Below are 17,863 nucleotides of genomic sequence, written 5' to 3' on the forward strand. Positions count from 1 at the left end.
AAGCGTCGACGGGATGCGGCCTTGCTGCGGGAATATAGATCGCTCCATAGGAATATTAGGGCGGATATAAGGTGCGCTCGAGAGGGTTTTTTCTGGCAAACACTGTCATCGTCTTTATCTCTGCAATCCTCATGGAATATTCTGACGCTTCAACCTTTCGGCCAGTAAGTCCAACTCGCGGGTCGGTATTTTCCCCCCTGATATATAGGGCAGGTTCTACTTCTCAGTCACTTGCGCTCACCCACCGTGCAGTATCAAGGATCTAAATAAGATTGTAGGCGACGCCACCTATGATGGTTTTTCGTTTCACCCGGTCATAGGGGTCAAGGTGCACAAGGCAATGCAGCACTGTGCCTCTAGAGCTAGAAGCAGGAACAATCATGGTCTTTCATTGCGTACTTTAAAGATGTATTCGCGATCATCACTCCCATTCTTGTTCATGTATTTAATACATCATTGGCCAATCATATGTATCCCGATATGTGGAAGCACTCTAGCATTGTACCGCTATTAAAAGTTAAAAGCCCTTCGAGCCCCTCACATACGTGGCCAACAGCAAACCCGCCGCACTTTGGGCGGGTCTTCGATTACTTTGTAGTGGATCAAATGTATAATTATTTAGAGAGCGTCACTCTCTTGCCACCCTTTCAGTCCGGCTTTCGACACGGCTTTAGGATCCAGACTACTCACTTGCGGGTGTCCGATGACATTCACTGGGGAATCGATAGGGGTATGATTACATTATCAGTCCAGTTTGGTTTTCATAAGGCCTTTAACTCGCTGGACCATCGGAGACTTCTACTACCGCTCAAGCAAATGAATTTCTCAGGTGGTGCAATTATTTTCTGCATTCTTTCTTAGCCAACCTTTTCATCTCAGTGACGCATGAAGAGGATGGCTTGTATGGGTGTCATCATACTACCTCTGGTGTTCCCCAGGAATCTTCACCCGCTCCTGTACTCTTCCTCGCTTTCATAAATTCGGTTGTGTTATGGCTCAGGTACAGTAAGGTCATACTCTTTGCTGATGACCTCCAGGTGTACATCCAAAGCTTCCGAGGGGACATTGTAAATACAGTTGCAAGGTTTAACGAGGGTATTAGTGCCATTTACACCTGAGCACTCGATCGCGGATTGCCATTTAACTTCTCTAAAATTATCAGTCAAAAATCTAGGCGTCGTCTTCGATGACGATTTTTTCTGGAACGCCCATGTCTCACGTGTTTCTTCTATCGTTTATGGAACTTTGCATAAATTCCGGTATGGGGAAGATTCGTTGTCTTGGTCGATCAGGAAGCAGCTAGTGACCTCACTTGTGCTCTCCCATTTTAACTACACAGCACTAGTGTATCTGGACCTCTCAAAATATCTCCAAGTCAAACTACATCGACTGTTCAATACCGTTGGAAGGTTTATTTTTAGGGTTGGTCACGATGCCAAGATGATACTTTTTACAGGCGACTAGGTTGGCCACCGTTAGTGCTCGTTCAAAGTATTTTTTAGGATGTATGACTTCCCGGTTGTTCACATCGGGGCAACCTAGCTATTTAGTGGCGCTATTTTCGCAGACCGATGGCCTAAGGAGATCCGCTAGGCACGAATCTACTGGTTTTTTGATCCCTTACGAGTTACAGTTACTTAAAAGTGCTCTTTTGTTCTAAGTGCCTTAAAACCATGGGACTAGATTCCCGCAGGGGTGAGATCGGGGAGCACTATCGAGTATTTAAAAAAAAATGCTTTTTAACTACTTATTGAATGTAAAATGACACTACTAAATTGTACCATGCATTGTATTAAGCCCCGTGGTTTAGGTAGTCATATTGTGTTCTCACCAGGGTGTTTTTCCACATTTACTATACTTTATTTATTTTCCATCAACGGAACTGTGCTTACTACCATTATTGTTACTACTTATATTGTATTCACTAGTGCTATGTTACGCGCTAGGCTATAATTATCCAAATTTTACTTTGCGTTTTGTAGTTAAGTAGTATCTTAACTCCGTAATTATGTAATTAAATTAGGTACTAAGTTATTTGTACAGTTACCACGTGGCGCTTACCAAATGCTTATTGAATATACTTGTATTATTATGTATCAAACTGTAACTACTATGTATTTTAAGTTGCCATACGGTTTATCAAATCATTAGTTAATTCGTTTTATCATCATCATCATCATCTCTCTCTCTCTCTCTCTCTCTCTCTCTCTCTTTCTGTCAATCTACTATGCTCTACTCATGCTGTCTCTTTTTGTCTACTTAATTTCCCTTTTCCTCTTTCTCTTTCATCATATTTTACACTGCTTATAAATTTCCTTTAGTACTTCCTACTTTTTTCTCTCTTGTTTCCGTATCTCTCATACACAGCAAGACCCGTGCACACACCTTACGTTTTCTCTCTCCTTCTCTCAACACTAAACGCAGCTACTCAAAACTTTTCTTTTAACTCTTGATTTCTTCTTTACAATGCGCACCGCAACATTCCCAAAAGTCACCGGAATTTTGGGTGTTTCCTCTACGTTTTCTTATAGGTCTTAATAGGTATAGCATATCAACGCATTACTATTTAGTATTCACAACCTGTATTAGTGTAAAATTAGATACAGCACAGGGTACTGTTTGAAGCTACAGCAGCACAGCAGTGCCGCCAGCAAGTAAACAGAGGCACTGAATGTTTTTCAGTGCAAGTAATGCCACTGTCACAACTCTGGCGTCACTGACATGACTCATACAGTAACGTAGACATGCAAGGAAGAAATATTCTGAAACTAGTGTAGAAAATGAGCAAAATCGTACCAAAAAATAATTTTGGCAAAAAAGCCAACGTAACTATATATAAAAAAAAAAAAAAACTTGTAGATACTCGATACAAGAAGTTATAATCTTCCACTAATATTCATTTGAGATACACATCATTTTTGGATGTGTATGATATCAGTACCACCGTAATTAAGAAACCCAGAAAGTTTTCATTGAGACTATCCTGCTATTTTTGTTACCCTTTAAGTCACTAGCCTTACAAACAACTTTCAACACATTTGATTTTCTACACCGTTAAGGTTATCCTAAAATTGAGTACTACATTTTTAAATTACAATCAATTACCAGCAACGGTACTCAACGTGTGTCTCACTGATTGTGATGTAATATAAATGGGTTATAGAAACTAAAAAAATAAGGAATAACTGTACTTCATTGGCTACTAATTGTTTTTAATATAAAAAAATTCATGTTTCAAAAAAATATAAGTTTCTAAACTGTAACGAAATTACGGGGTTGCAACTTCTATTTATTGAGGGATGAGAATAGTTGTTTAAAAAGGCTTTGGTGCTTTCAAAATTCAGAAATCAAATATTTTTTTATTTTTTATTGCAACTATTATGTTACTAGAAAATACACAAATCTCCTTTCTATACTTGGTCAATTGTCGTAAAGTGAATGTACTTAGCAACGTAGGGTATAGTGATTTTAGCATGACTTTGTTTCATCTAAGAAATTATATGCCACTATTCCAATATCATTGTGATGTCCTTTTCGGAGCCTAAGTATCTGAGAATATTTATACAAAAACATGTAAGTCGACGTACTCCTTTAAGGTAGCTGTTTCCTAAATCAAAAGTATCTAAAAAGGTACGAAATTTTCAGCAAAACTAATGTAAGCGTCGAGAAATATCTGTAAAAAAATTTAAAACCGATTCCCTACGTCATTATTCAAATATCCTCATCAAAAAATAACTCTTTTAACATTGGAACAATGGTGCAAGCACTACATAGCTTCATTATTTTAAAAAGTATAACTCACCGCATATCTATAAATAATAGAAAAACTAGTAAAAACTACCTTAGACAATAAAGAAACACATGCATTTTTTTGAGAATTTTTTACCACATAGTTTTAACGTAACAGTAATCAACAACATGCTCTCCGTTTGATTTTGGAATATATCCAAGTAAGTATCGCGTATGTAGAAACGTGACATTGTCACATGTATACAAGTAGATAGATGTACATGTTTATGTATACATAAGCGTACGCAAAGGCATTCACATTTCACTCTGATATTTTGAATATGGGATGATGTATGGATCTTACTAATATATAAAGCAAAGTCGCTAAAACCGTTGTAATCGCTAACCACGAAAACTACTGAACCGATTTTTATGAAATTTTGCACACTGATTCATGATACTTCCTAGATGGTTTTAGTATAGTTTTTATCTTAAAAAATTTAATAACAATAGCAATAAATGAGCTTAAAGTTTTGCAAAAATACGCCAGCTTTTTACTTTAGTTCAGTAAAATTCGCTAGGTGGCGTCAACATAAAATTGGGGCTACCTGCAACATAATTAAATAAGTGTGGTTATAATACGCCAGAGCGTCTCGATAGCGATGTAGTCGATCTTTAGCAGTTCAACGAGCTGTATAAAGAATGCTGATGATAGTCTTGCAGGTGGGTATCCCGATTACGGACGACACTCTTTTCTAAGGGGGAAGGGACCTAGGTGTCCATTCACTCTGAATCTCGACGAATGCGATCCAAAAAAAAAATTACTTCCAACAGATGCCATCTCTGCCACAATACCAGAAGACATATCTAGCCAGAGTACAATCTGCACCAACTCTTCAGAGTTGTGTGGCAGTCCCACAATCCCACCTGGTACAGTTAGAGAATTTGTGGCTACAAATATAAGCAAGGGAAAACAGCTCTGGGGGGCACGAATGCCACGGGTATCCACAATGGTTACCTTCTTGGTCGTCGCGTCCCCAACGCGCTTACCCACATGTTTCCGTCTAACGACGAGTGGTTGATTATCCGGGAAACGACCCGAGACGAGATATTCTTTGGTCAGCGGCGTACCTACCTCTATCACAGTCTCCGTACATCAACACTCCCAGGGTACGAATCAAGCAACCCGTAGCCAGCTCTTCATCATCAGGAATAATAATAAAGAATAGCCTAGAAGTTTCACCACTGGCGCTTTTTAGGGCCATTATAAGTATTTACGTTCCCTACTTAACCATCAATTTCGTCGGTTCTTTTTAGGGGCCACCTAAGTGTTTACTACCTTGCCAACAAATACATTTTAACTACCATTTCCGAAAGCGATTCGTCGACTAAAAGACTATATTAACTAAAGACGGGCACTATTAAACCAAGTCAGCCATTCACTGGCAGACGTCACCAGCGGAGTTGTTCTTCACAAGGCTGGAAAACTCGGTGACCAGCGACCCTATATTACCCTCTCGACTCTTAGCATTCAACCAGGAATCACTAATCCTCTCCAAGATCTGTGCTGGGCAAACCTATAACAGCTATGAAGGAAAAAAAACTTGAGCCAATGGGACAGCCTCCACTGGACAAGTTTCACGAACCAATCTCCCCATCTAAGATCACCAAAACAACTGAATCTGCAAATAAAAAAGGTGCTTTAGACACCAACGTCTTCGACGTTATACCGGGAGACGTTGGAAAAGAGCACTACAACCAGCCCCAAAGCTTCAGACTTTGTAATTTTTCTTCCGATCAGTCTGGGTCTTCAACAGCAAGCCAGAGAAGATCACCCTGAGGTATCCAGGCAGTCACAATTGCTGTTAACTGAAGTCAAGAAAGAGTTAACTTAAGAAGCTCACAGGTCTTTTTTAGGGCCATCGGACGTCGAACTACCTTGCCAAAAAATATATTAGAACTTAACAAAGTTGACAGAAAACAGCTTTTAGGGGTCACAAAAATTTTAAGCATGCCAAAAGTCGCAAGAGGGGGAACTGAAAGAAAAACTTCAAATGTATCTAATGAATAAAATTTCACTTAGGCATTAAGAAACTGACGCAGAAAATTTATCGAGATTGAAACAGCAGCGTCAAAATCAACACATAAAGAATTTATTACGTGAGAGATCAGTTTTTCATTGTACCCTTATAGCAATCTCTGAAATCTTTAAAGATCCTACTTTAGATTAATAAATAAGTAGAAATTGTATTTGTGTTTTTGTGGCAATAAAAATGTAGGGTGTAAGGCCCAGGACTTTGTTGCTCTGGTAATAAAGTTGTGAGATAAGAGAAAAAAAATTTTTTTTTATTATAAATTTTTTGGGGGTTTAAAATCTTAACAACTTTAAAAAATAGCCCTTTTCGTAAATTACACGGGAGAAACTGCAAATCAACGGCTCCTTATGGCCACCGATTATTTTATGGCATAAGAAACGCACGGTACTTTTCAGCATAATTATTTTTTCGAATTTTTACACCTTATTATTTGACCAAATAAACTATATGGATTCCGAAAAAATATGTTTTTAATATGAAGATTTTTGTTCTGAGATATGTTAGGAATATGTGTAAAATTTTTAACTGAAAATGTTTCACACTACATGTCAACACACTACGGTGTTTTATTTAGGAAGTCTCGGGCGAAGCCAAGACGGGGGGCTGCAAGTATTGTATATCTATGTATAAGATTGACCTATATATTGGGAAAAAACTACCTCAATTATCTCTGTTGAGTGCTTGAGCCACTTACTAGGACCGGCCCTGAAGAAGCTTGTAACTGAGGCACTACCAACTTACGAGGTGCCAAAACAAAAAATTTTATTTAAATAACAGGATTTAATATTGATATTGTTGCGTTATCATGTCTAATTTTATTCTAATATTAATACTCATTCTTTTAACTTCAAATAATAAACTTTTTGGTACAAATCTATTATTTATACATTTTAAACTTTTCTTCGTTATTCACTCTATTGTAACAACACCATACATACAATTGGTTCCTACTAGCATGTGTAATTTCAGAAGATCTCTCAGTTTTACATAAAACAAGTTTTCTATAAACTAGTAATATAAAAACTTGATGGCATAAAAAAACTGTTTAAAAATTTTGCAACGATTTTTTATGGTTCTATTATTAAGAAAGCATTTATAAAAAAACTTTCTTCTTACAAAAATTTTAATTCCATTAGCTCTACAAATTTTGCATCAAAAACTTTGTTGAAAGATTTATATTTATTTCTGTATTAGGTAAAAAACGTTTTTTTCGCTGTTTTGGTATCTGTTTTGTATTATAGAGCATCTGCGTTGTGATCAAGAGCAATATATATGACACAAAAAAGTTGTATTCAAGCCAGATGTATAACTCTGTCTTTAAATGTGAATGTGTAACATGTGAGAAAAGTTATCGCGGAAAAGTTGTATTTTTGTATCAGAGCGCTGAAATAAAAATGCTGACAAAAATTCTCCTTTCCATAAACTTGTCTAAATTAAAGCCATCAGCTAAGACATTTAACCCAAAACTATAAACGAAGTTTGGGACTATTTGAATGATAATTACTTGAGCTAGTCAAAAAATTTGATAAAGTTCATACATTTATTCATAAATTCACCACGTAAACTACTTAGATAACCTTTATGATAGGTTGAAAATTGATTTTATATTTAAAATAGATAATACTGAAATGGCTTGACTTTTTCTCTTACAAAATTATAAAGCACTCCTATAAATTAAATGTGCCTATTAATGTGTATTTAAATCTATCATACATAAAATCGAAAATTATAATAAGCTTTGTTTGAATGTATTTTTTATGTCAGCTTAACACCTCTCCTCTCTCTCTCTCTCTCTATCTCTCTCTCTCTCTCTCCGTGGGAGGGGGGGAGAGGAAAATAAAATGAGAGTTTTCTGATATATCTTTTGTAGGTGTAAGACATCTCAGAAAACTCTCTCCTTAACTTACTTTACTCCAGATCCCAGATTTCCAGCCTATGAAAGTTATACCTAAAGTCATGTCAATGCCGTGATATAGCCGACTTGGTGATTTTTCACAGATCAAATGCGTTCTTTCATATGTATATAAAGACGCATTTTTATCTTCTTGATATACCATATTCTACATGCACAGGAAGCCATGTAAACGATGCCACCCATCTGTCCCACAAAAATGATAATTTTGATCTAGGGAGAATGAAAAAGTAATTTACATAAACAGTAAATCTATTTCTTCACACAAAAAAAATCTTATATTTTAAAACAGTTTAAAAACGGAAAAATATCTAAATTTTTTAATAATGTTAGGGATTTGACACATTGAAACCCAAACTTAAATGTTGAATTTTAACAGTCTGTTAAATCTAGACAAAAAAGGAATAAAAAGACGGTACTGTACATAATTTTGTTGGGGTCCATGGAAGTCTGTGGGGGGCTGTAAGGGCTTGTGTAGAATACCCCATATAAACAACTGTATAATATATATACACATTGATATTTACATTAAACTTTATAATAGGTGTCTTATGTAGACTCCATGTAGTTTTAGGATACATTTGAATGATATTAAAAAATCACGCAGACCGTCTGCATTCACACGATTTTGTCCGCATAAAAGTCTTCTGAACCCTTTAATGCCTGCGTAAAATATTAGTGTATTGATATGTTCCTCACGATAGTATAAGGGGCATATTTTAATCCCACTCGCTTGTGAAAATAATAAAATAATGTTAAACAATACCTTGTGGTGGGCCAAACTAATACTAAATAAACTTATACAGACATATATATCTTTCTAAATTATATAGTAATATTGGGGGGTCATTCCATGCAACCGCCGCGTACCCCCCCCCCTCTACCTCCGCTCAGCACCTCACCAAATAAGGTAGGAATCTATTAATTTTTACCTTATTTTTATTGGGATACATTTTGGTTAAAAGTAGTATTAACACTAGTATTCAAGAATATTGACATAGCAAATTTTGTTGTGCAATATTTACGCCTTTAAAATTAATATCCAATTCACCTAGCTGTATGCCAAAGTAGTATTTAGTCGAAATAGTAAGTCATTAAGCTGCTAACACCACCATCAAGGATCAAGATCCTTGAGGGGTATAAAAGTCCTATGCCATGCAATGCAAAATCACTTAGTCTTCAGCAACGAGTCCAGCGCTTTGGCTAGAGAGCTCAGCTCTTCAAAGAGTTGCTAGTATAACTGTATGATGAATGTTTACACGAATTTGATACAAATTACATATAGATTATTTCTTATCCTCGGATTCTATATAATTCCTTGGCAAGGTAAACGGCGATGAGGCTAATATAGTCTCCTAGCTTATCCGATTTACTAGTGATCTAGGCTACACAAGTACGGTAGTGAGTGGATCTCATGGGCAGTGCGTCCTGGCAGTGACTCTCTAAGTTAGGGGTTGGCAAATTGGCTGACGTAATAGGAACTACATCCTGGTGGAGATTCCCTTGTGTTGACGAATTATCGTGCTCTCTGCGAGTATAGACAAGGTCTCCCTCCAGAACTATACATATATATACATAAGTAACCTGAGGTACAGATTATCTGGGCCAGAGACAGTGCAAACCTAGTTTTAGACCTATGATCATCTCTTTACAGTTACTCATGATACTTTCTGGAAGCATTACGCTCTCAAGTGTTTTCCCACGAGCTCCTTATGTATCTAATCCTCATAAAAGTTTACCCATCTATATATCAACACACGTGAATATCCATCACGTCCATGAACTCTAAATAAAGTTGTTTCATTTCTACGATTATTGATACAATTTGGTATTGTAGACCCTTACAATTGGTGCTTGATCCTGAGCGTGAGAAATTTATCTAAGGTTGTGCATTTTTTTTTTAAATGTCAAGAAGAGAAACTATATTTATAGGTTGTTAAGTGACAACTTGCATAAATAAATAAACTTTTGATTTTTGTTCCATCTGATATAACATTTATCATCCATAATGAAACCTTAAGAATCTTAAAAGAGTCGTACTTAACGGAAGTCGTCACTTAACAAAGCTGACTGTGTACTTCGTGGCTCTCGGAAGTGTCAAGTGACAACCAAAACGAGCCACTCAGCCTAAAAACATGAAGTCAGCAAGTACCGCCCCCATAGCAAGTAAGATAAAGACATTTAAACTAAGACTTCGTGCAAGGTGCATTTCTTTACGCGGTGTTTTAGTCGGTAGCCCACTGCCGCTCATTAAGTGCCGTTTTTCATTAAACAGGTAGCTTGCTAAACATTTTTGTTAAAAAGTGACTGACTGTTTTTTTTTCTCATCACTGTGTATGATTAATTTGTACCTGAATTAAACAGAAATAAATCAACCAACAATAAACCAAATGAAGTGGAAGCAATTTAAATTATTAAACTAATTGACCTGAAGTGGCTATTAATAAATAGAGAAAAGAACCACCGGAAGATGGATTGACAGCAACGAAGTATAATACGACCAAGGAGAATAAAACTAGGTATTTGATCTTTTATTATTCTAATGCACACATATAAAAATGAATAAATAAAAAATCACGTTACACTAAAGAAAGTAAGCAACCGAATAGTTGGACATACTGCTAATCCCGCGGCCCGTCAGGGAGCGTGAGACTCAAGTCCACAAACATCCAGCTTTCACTGGATGATAAAGTTTAATAATTGCGATTTATTATTCAACATAGGTAATTCAGAAGAAAGTAATCTTGAAATAATACAGGAAGAAGATAAAAAAGAAATTAAATGAAAGAAAATTATAATAAAGGAGTTTATGTATAAGTTAAATTAAGACACGTGATCAGTTGATTTATTCAACCTATAATTTAAAAACGAATCATGAGAATATCGTACGTACCATCATTGGAACTAATAATCTTAACGCATTATAAAGAATTTGTCTTGATCACATGAATGATAGCATAAAAAAATTTAAGGGCAAATAAAATTACTCGAGCAGACGATACGAAATAGAATTAGTGTTAGTTCGTAAGCTAAATCTATGCTTAAATCTTCTAGTTTACCGTAACATTAATTCAAAAGTTATGTCAATGAAAGACCAAACGAAACTTTCATCCAATTTAATTAAAAGTATAGAACATTCTGAAGCTGATATAAAACACGTTTTATCACAATGTGTAAAAGAATGTGCTCAAAAATGGTGACACTTAAAATAAGACAAAATAGATAGCGTGGAAACCTTTTTGAAACAATTTCATGACTGGTGTTGAAACGGCAATATTCAAAAAACGTATAAGAATCAAAGCACAATCGGGCAAATATCACAATTAAGAAAAGTTAAAACGTGTTGATTACGCTGTAACTATTCTGGGATTCATGAAAGATTTAAAAATAGATTTGGCTAGCTTTGATTTTATTTATTTGCTAGCTAACTATTTTGATGATGATCTATGGTTGATTATTAGAGCACGGCGTTCAAATAACGTTGAAAATTAATCATAATTCTGCCCAACTAACAGTCATTACGTGAACACTCTTGCAGTAACGTTAACGTTATAAATATTACCTCTCATATAAAACCATTGAACAACTATGATTACTTTTATGGAATATCCGACGAAGTCATAAATCTTATAGAATCTAATAACAATACGAGTTTCGAACCGGTATCAAACACGAGATTTCTTATATCTTCGGGAAACGCGAGTAGTTTCATTTAGCAAATCAGATTTTCGAAACAAAGTAACATTCAACGCGACTTACTTAAGTAGTTTAATATTTGAAGACACTCGAAATTATTTAATGTATGATCCATAGACCAACTATAACATCCATCAATTTATGAAATATCCAGAAATTAATATCGAATTAAATGGATTCGTTTAACAGCGTTGATTTGCACGAGAAGCGAAATAACTTGTGTGTGAAAGTATTCTATCAAATAATATCAGCACCTTTAAAAATGCACCTACTTTACCCATAACAGAAATTTTTTTTTAAAATGTTGGGGAAGAGCTCTACGCGTTTAAAAATACAAATGTTGATAAATGCTTAGATCAGGAGCTTGGAAATAAAATTGGTTTTCATCATTATTCCTTAATTGTTAAAAAATTGTATAATCAGATATAGTAATAATTTAAAAAATATACAAATTAAATCTCGGATACTGCTTAGCAGAAAATATATATAATAAGTAATCACCTAGAAGATTTCTTATGTTATGGCGATGTGATTTTTATGAATGGGGGATACACATCAGTAAGGATTGAAGTAAAAAAAGATTTCTTAAAACAAATTTTAAATATTCTGGGAACACTTTTTTATTTAATAAAGATTTCAAATATTTAAATGATATCTTTAAAGAACAGGTCATTGAAAAATTAAAAAAATTATTAAAATCTTCATGATTAACGGAATAATCATTTGATTTGATATGAAATTCTAAGAGTACTAAAAAAAAAAAAAAAAAAAAAAAAAAAAAAAAAAAAAAAAAAAAAAAAAAAAAAAAAAAGAAACAAGAAAAACATGTTTACTCAAAAAATACGAACACAAAATTGTGCTTAAAGCTAAAAATCCATTCTATTCTAAACCCCATCCAATAATACCTCTGAAATATTGAGAACACATAAGAAAAGAAATTGATAAAATGCTAGAATGTAAGGTATTAAGACAATCAACAAGCCCCTATACAAATTTCATGGCAACAACTATTAAAAAAGATGGGACTTCAGAAATATGCTTAGACACTTGTAAATGAAAAATTATTGTACAATTATAAAGCTCCCCCAAGTGTTAAAGAATTATTCCCACGGTGCAAGACGTTGGTAATTATTTCTAATTTAGATTTCACCAGTAGTTATTGGCAAATCCCACTAAGCGAAGAGAGTGAAAAATGCACGATTTTCATAAGTGATAATAAAATTTAATGTAATGGCTAATGGTATTAAGACAAAAAGAACATCTCCGTTAAGAGGTTTAAATCAAGTAATTTACGACCTTGAAGATTTTATCATATCTTATGTGGACGACTCAGCCATAATATCTCGAAGTTTTGAAGCACACTTACAACATTAATAAATAATATTTGAAAAGTACGACAGCTGTAATTTAAAATTGAGATTTGACAAATCAAACTATGCTGATCAGAACGTTTTTTTTCTTAGGTCATATATTAGGCATTGAAGGTTCAAGACCTGATCCCAATAAAGTCACCATAATTAAAAATTTCATCACACCAAAAAAAAATAAAAAACTGCAAGTTTTTCTTGGATTTGTTCAATTTTACACTAAATTTGTCAAAATCTTCTTTACGTACGCATTTCCATTAGTTAATTTATTAAAAAAAAAAAATAAATAAATTAAAAAAAAATACCGTCTGTATGGGATGGAATCCATCAGAGGGCTTTTGAAAAAATAAAAGAGGTATTCAATAAAGAAATTATTTTAAAACTTTCATGGATACACAAACTATACATAGGGAGAATTTTCTCAACTGCCCCAGCGCCACCGCAGACAGGCTCCATGAACGCAAAAGACGACTTTTTTATCTCGTCGTTTGGGCCTGAGAAAAATGGTTTAAAAATCACAAAAGCAGAAATTCCAATGCACTTTTTTTCTGTTTTCTGATGGCGCTATCAGTTTTCACAAATTTTCACTTTATAACCTATAAAGATGCGAATGTTTGTAAAAATGCGTTAAATCTCGTGATGACAATTTTTAGAATTTTAAACCATCTAGATCGAAAGATGAGACAATTTTTCTAAAGTATAGACAATAAAAAAAGAGGAGTTTTTTGATATTTTTATGTATTGGACCGATGAATGTATAGGTGCAAGTCACAGTGCGGTACGGGTGGCTGCTACGAGTCCGTCGCCACTCCTAACGCTGCTTCACACCGCGAGGCATTAATTTTATTTATTTCGAGTAGAAACAAGTACGCCTAACCTAAATACTAATTAGAAGAAGTTTTATTTTTGTATTTTGTTGATACTCTTTGATTATAATTATCAGGACATTTCTATTTTCTGTCATAAGTTGCACTTTTTTTGAATTCCATCTATTTAGAAAGTGATTTGCCTATAATACGTATTATTATTATAGTGATCTGAAACAGAGCTATGGTAACGCATCCTTGAATGCCAGCTATTTGATTGTTATATTTTACTTTTTATAATCGGTTTTTAAGATGGTTGTCTGCTGTAATCCCTTGAATAAAGAGAATCATCACGTTAACAAAAGTATAGTGAAATTTCCACAAACGTTGAAAGAAAAATTTCTATTCGCTTAAGATAAGGCTATGATATTCTTACAGCGCGAAATTTCGGCTCCCAAACTCAAAAATCAGGAAAAACGCCACGACGATAAATACCTTAAATCAGGTATCACAGTGTAAAGCAAATAAAAAAAAGGTTGCATTGTCGAATGATCAGAAGGAATGAACTACGCTGCTCTCACTCGCCCCAAAATTTTGAAATCGACGCAATTTAACGGAAGAATTTGGATGCACCGAAAGAGAAGCTAGAAAAGCCTTGGATTTATTAAACTTGCGTAATAATTCATGATTAAGTACAAAGAAAAATGTTGCTATTTCGAAAGTTTTTTTAAGGAAATAAGGTTAAAGTGATAAAAGACGTTTTAGAAACTCTAAAGAGCTTGAGTCTATCGATATCCAAGCAATACAAGATTAATATAATCATTAACAATATGCTTTATTAGAAAAACAATTAAAACTTGATCTTTTAACTAGTTAACGATGGTAACATACAACGAAAAACGTATAGAAGGATGAAAAATGCATAGTCTATATGCTCTCTTAGTGCAAAATTATGCAACGATTCAATCCTTGAATTGTAACATAAAAGTTATTAAATATTTTTCATAGTGTAACAGGTCATTGATAGTATTCAAGCATTCTTAAATAAGAAATCCAATGAGAAGATCGTACTATAACTAAACAATGTTACTGTATTATATATTACCACAATCGTGATAGTTGATTGTACTCAATACAACAATAAATTAAACCACCTTGATCAAAAGATAAAAAAAAAACATTACTGCTAAGCAGAAAGTCGATCCTTGTCACCCATAGTATTCGCATATATTGAATCTACTAATTCATCTTTATGGATTATTACAGTATCCTCTACAGTTTCAACTTTCGAATTTTAAAATTTTTACATAAATATTGACAGATTTCTTGTATCCGAACTTTTATTATAGAATGCAGAAATAAAAATTGAGTTTTTGTATAAAAAATTCGGAGAGCACCTCTAATATCATACAGTTGCAAGTTCAAGAAATTAGGATTCTTTAATGGACGAGCATAGATATGAATCAATGTACCAACAATAATTAAGTAAATTAAACAATTTTAATAAGATTCAATTGTTTATCAAAAATGCATTTTTCTCTAAATTCATTACCTAATGAAGTAGTAGTTTTTGTTTTTTTATCAAGAGTTTCACATGAAATCTAAAGCTTACAGCACATGAATTACGAAAGCTCAAGCATTATAGAATAAGTCAGAAAAAAGCTTTTAGTTTTAAATGAAATATTATTACTAATAGAAATGTTACCAGTTTTAGATCTCTTTCATGAAACTTTAGGAGGTGAGGTAACTTTTTGTCATCTTAATTGACATGACTTTGGTTACTACTTTTTCATATAAAGAGATTGATCTCCGAGATTGTTTCTCGGAGAAAAATTTCATTTAAAAAAAATGCTAGAAACGTATTTTTTTTAATCTAAAATTGAAATACGCTACTGAAGTAAAAATGTCTTACAGTCAGTCCATCCGTTTGCCCGTGTCTCTGTAATCATTTCTATTCAAGGATATTCAAGTTTCGCTGTGTGTGTACATGTATTTAAATTTTATTGATTTCTAAAATATTATTAAAAAAAAAGAAAAAAAAGGATTTTGTACTATTTCTTGGTGTTTTAGCATATTTTTAATTGTATGAACTCAAAAATTGTAAAATAATTTCTTAAAAAGCGTACAAAGATAAGCGTGCAAACGTACGAACAAAACAAATTTATTTATGTGTGTATGGATGTGTATGATTTGAATCCCACCTGATTTTCAAGGTGATTTCAATCAATGTCAGTTTCGACTGCTACTGATAACACTAGATGAAAAAAAAAATATTTAATATTTTCTATGTTAAATTTTATGAACTTACTTAGTTTAGAATTCAACAATTTTGGATTTATTGATGTATTATCAGCATTTGTCAACTGAATTATAAGATTACTATTAGGTATTAGTAAATTCAATATATCTCTTGTATCCACAACGTGCAGCTCAGGTACTCCACCTAAAACATCGGTTATTTTTAAATAGCTCCTCTTAAATTTTTTATTTTATTTAAGTATTGTATTGATTTTTCTTACCTGCACATCGAATCATTTTTTCGTAACTATTGTAGGTACATTCAGAAAAAAAAATAAATTTTTTTCCTTGAAATAATTGCTTACGTTTAGAATTTGGTTGAAGCGATACACGTCGTGTACCAATACCCTTATCTTGTAATGAAAGTGTAAATAAGTTAGCATCTGGGAGACTACTTTTAGAATCAATAGCCTCCAGTACTGAAGTCCAAAATTTTATGCCAACAATTGGCACTCCAGCCAAAAGTGCAAATACCATCTATATTTTAAAATTACAGAAAAATTATTCAATGAATACAATTTTTTGCTATTAAAATACAGTAATCGATATCAGAAAAAAGTGTCAATGTATATAAATAAAAACAATTGTACTAAAATAGATGAAATTTGTAATTTCATACGTAATAAAAAAACAAATTTTTATTCTTAATCTTACTAAAATAGAATTCTAAGCGAAAGTTGACCAAAATTGATGAATTTTTGTTATTCTAAAAAATTCACACATAAAACGAGCTAACCTACTAAAAAATAAATATAATTTTGAAGATCGAACAAAAAAATTTTGAATTAAACTTCTTATGTTGAGCCGTGAACAGCCGCGTGAGGAAAAATGCATTACGAAAAAACAAAGCCACCCACCCTGCGGCCCAAGCCTTTTCTTTAATCTTCTTTCTTATACACTATCTCCCACTCCATCTCTCTCTTTTGCAGCGCGTGCCACTCTACTGTCTACTGTTCCACCTCTCTTTTTCTTACATTTACGCCACTTGCTCCCTTCCCCTAACACTGCTACTATACCTATATATTTTTACATGTATTATAGGTATGTGAGTACGTAAGTTTCTACTCTACAACTAAGAACTTGCCCAAAATAAGGTGTAGGTATACAAAAATGAAATAAGAAGAGTAAAAAAACAGCTGTACCTATACTAGAGGCAAAGTATATATACCCAGACGGCAACCACAAATAATACAGAATTCTTTATGAATTCACCAAGGAACTCGTTTTTGTATTCGCAAAGTCTTCCTGAAGTGTTCTTAGAGTATACCTATAATATTTAACTTATGTCACCTCTTTTGAATTCTTTAAAAGTTCGCCAAGAGTTCTTTTTTTTTCAATCTTAATCCATAAAGAGTTCCTAAAATATTCATTTTGATCCCACAGTACTTAAAAATTAAACTTAAATCAAAAATTATTTCGTTAAAAAGTCGGTTTTCTTCTGTACACACTTACTCACTCCGGCTTCGGATATACATTAATATCCGAAAAAAAGTCTGCAGACAAGTGGAATCGAACCCAGGTAGCTAGAGCCCGCGTGTGACACAAACACGCTTCACCACTCGGCTATCGAGAATTCAGAAATTCCCTAACATTAAACGCCTACATTGACTATTTACAAAAACTATGATTCTTTGTTATTTTAACTCCCTCTAATAATTAAAAACTTGTGTGAAAAATCTCTCTGCTTTTCTCGCTTATGGACAACGCTATCTTATAACTTTTTATCACACGCGCACTTGTCTCTACGTATTATAGCAACGTCGTACGATCTGGATTATGTATTATTGTAAGTACATGATCTTATGATGCAAATTACAAAATAAAGTCTTCGGACGTGTAATAAAAATTATTTTTAAGACAAATAAATACCAAATTGAGATTACAAAATAAATCGTATAATCATAGCGAGCTTCCATATTTAGGACAAGCTTCGGAGCTTCACCATAAACATGATTAACT

At 33.6% G+C, this 17,863-nt stretch overlaps 1 protein-coding gene across 3 annotated transcripts in view; it reads right to left on the reverse strand.

Annotated features, from left to right (window-relative positions):
* nbs (nibrin) overlaps positions 1-17,863 on the reverse strand; it is a 240,997-nt gene that overhangs the window by 68,419 nt on the left and 154,715 nt on the right. For all 3 annotated transcript variants that reach the window (XM_089592503.1, XM_089592501.1, XM_089592504.1), the window contains exons 5-6: positions 16,126-16,381; positions 15,915-16,049 (exon numbers count right to left, since the gene is read on the reverse strand). In XM_089592503.1, the coding sequence (XP_089448629.1) occupies positions 15,915-16,049; positions 16,126-16,381 (391 nt within the window). The remainder of the gene's footprint in view (positions 1-15,914; positions 16,050-16,125; positions 16,382-17,863) is intronic.

This window comes from Copidosoma floridanum, unplaced genomic scaffold, assembly GCF_036245765.1.
Source record: "Copidosoma floridanum isolate Cflo_tuat_1 unplaced genomic scaffold, Cflo_Japanese_pri ptg000018l, whole genome shotgun sequence".
Taxonomy (NCBI): Eukaryota; Metazoa; Arthropoda; class Insecta; order Hymenoptera; family Encyrtidae; genus Copidosoma; species Copidosoma floridanum.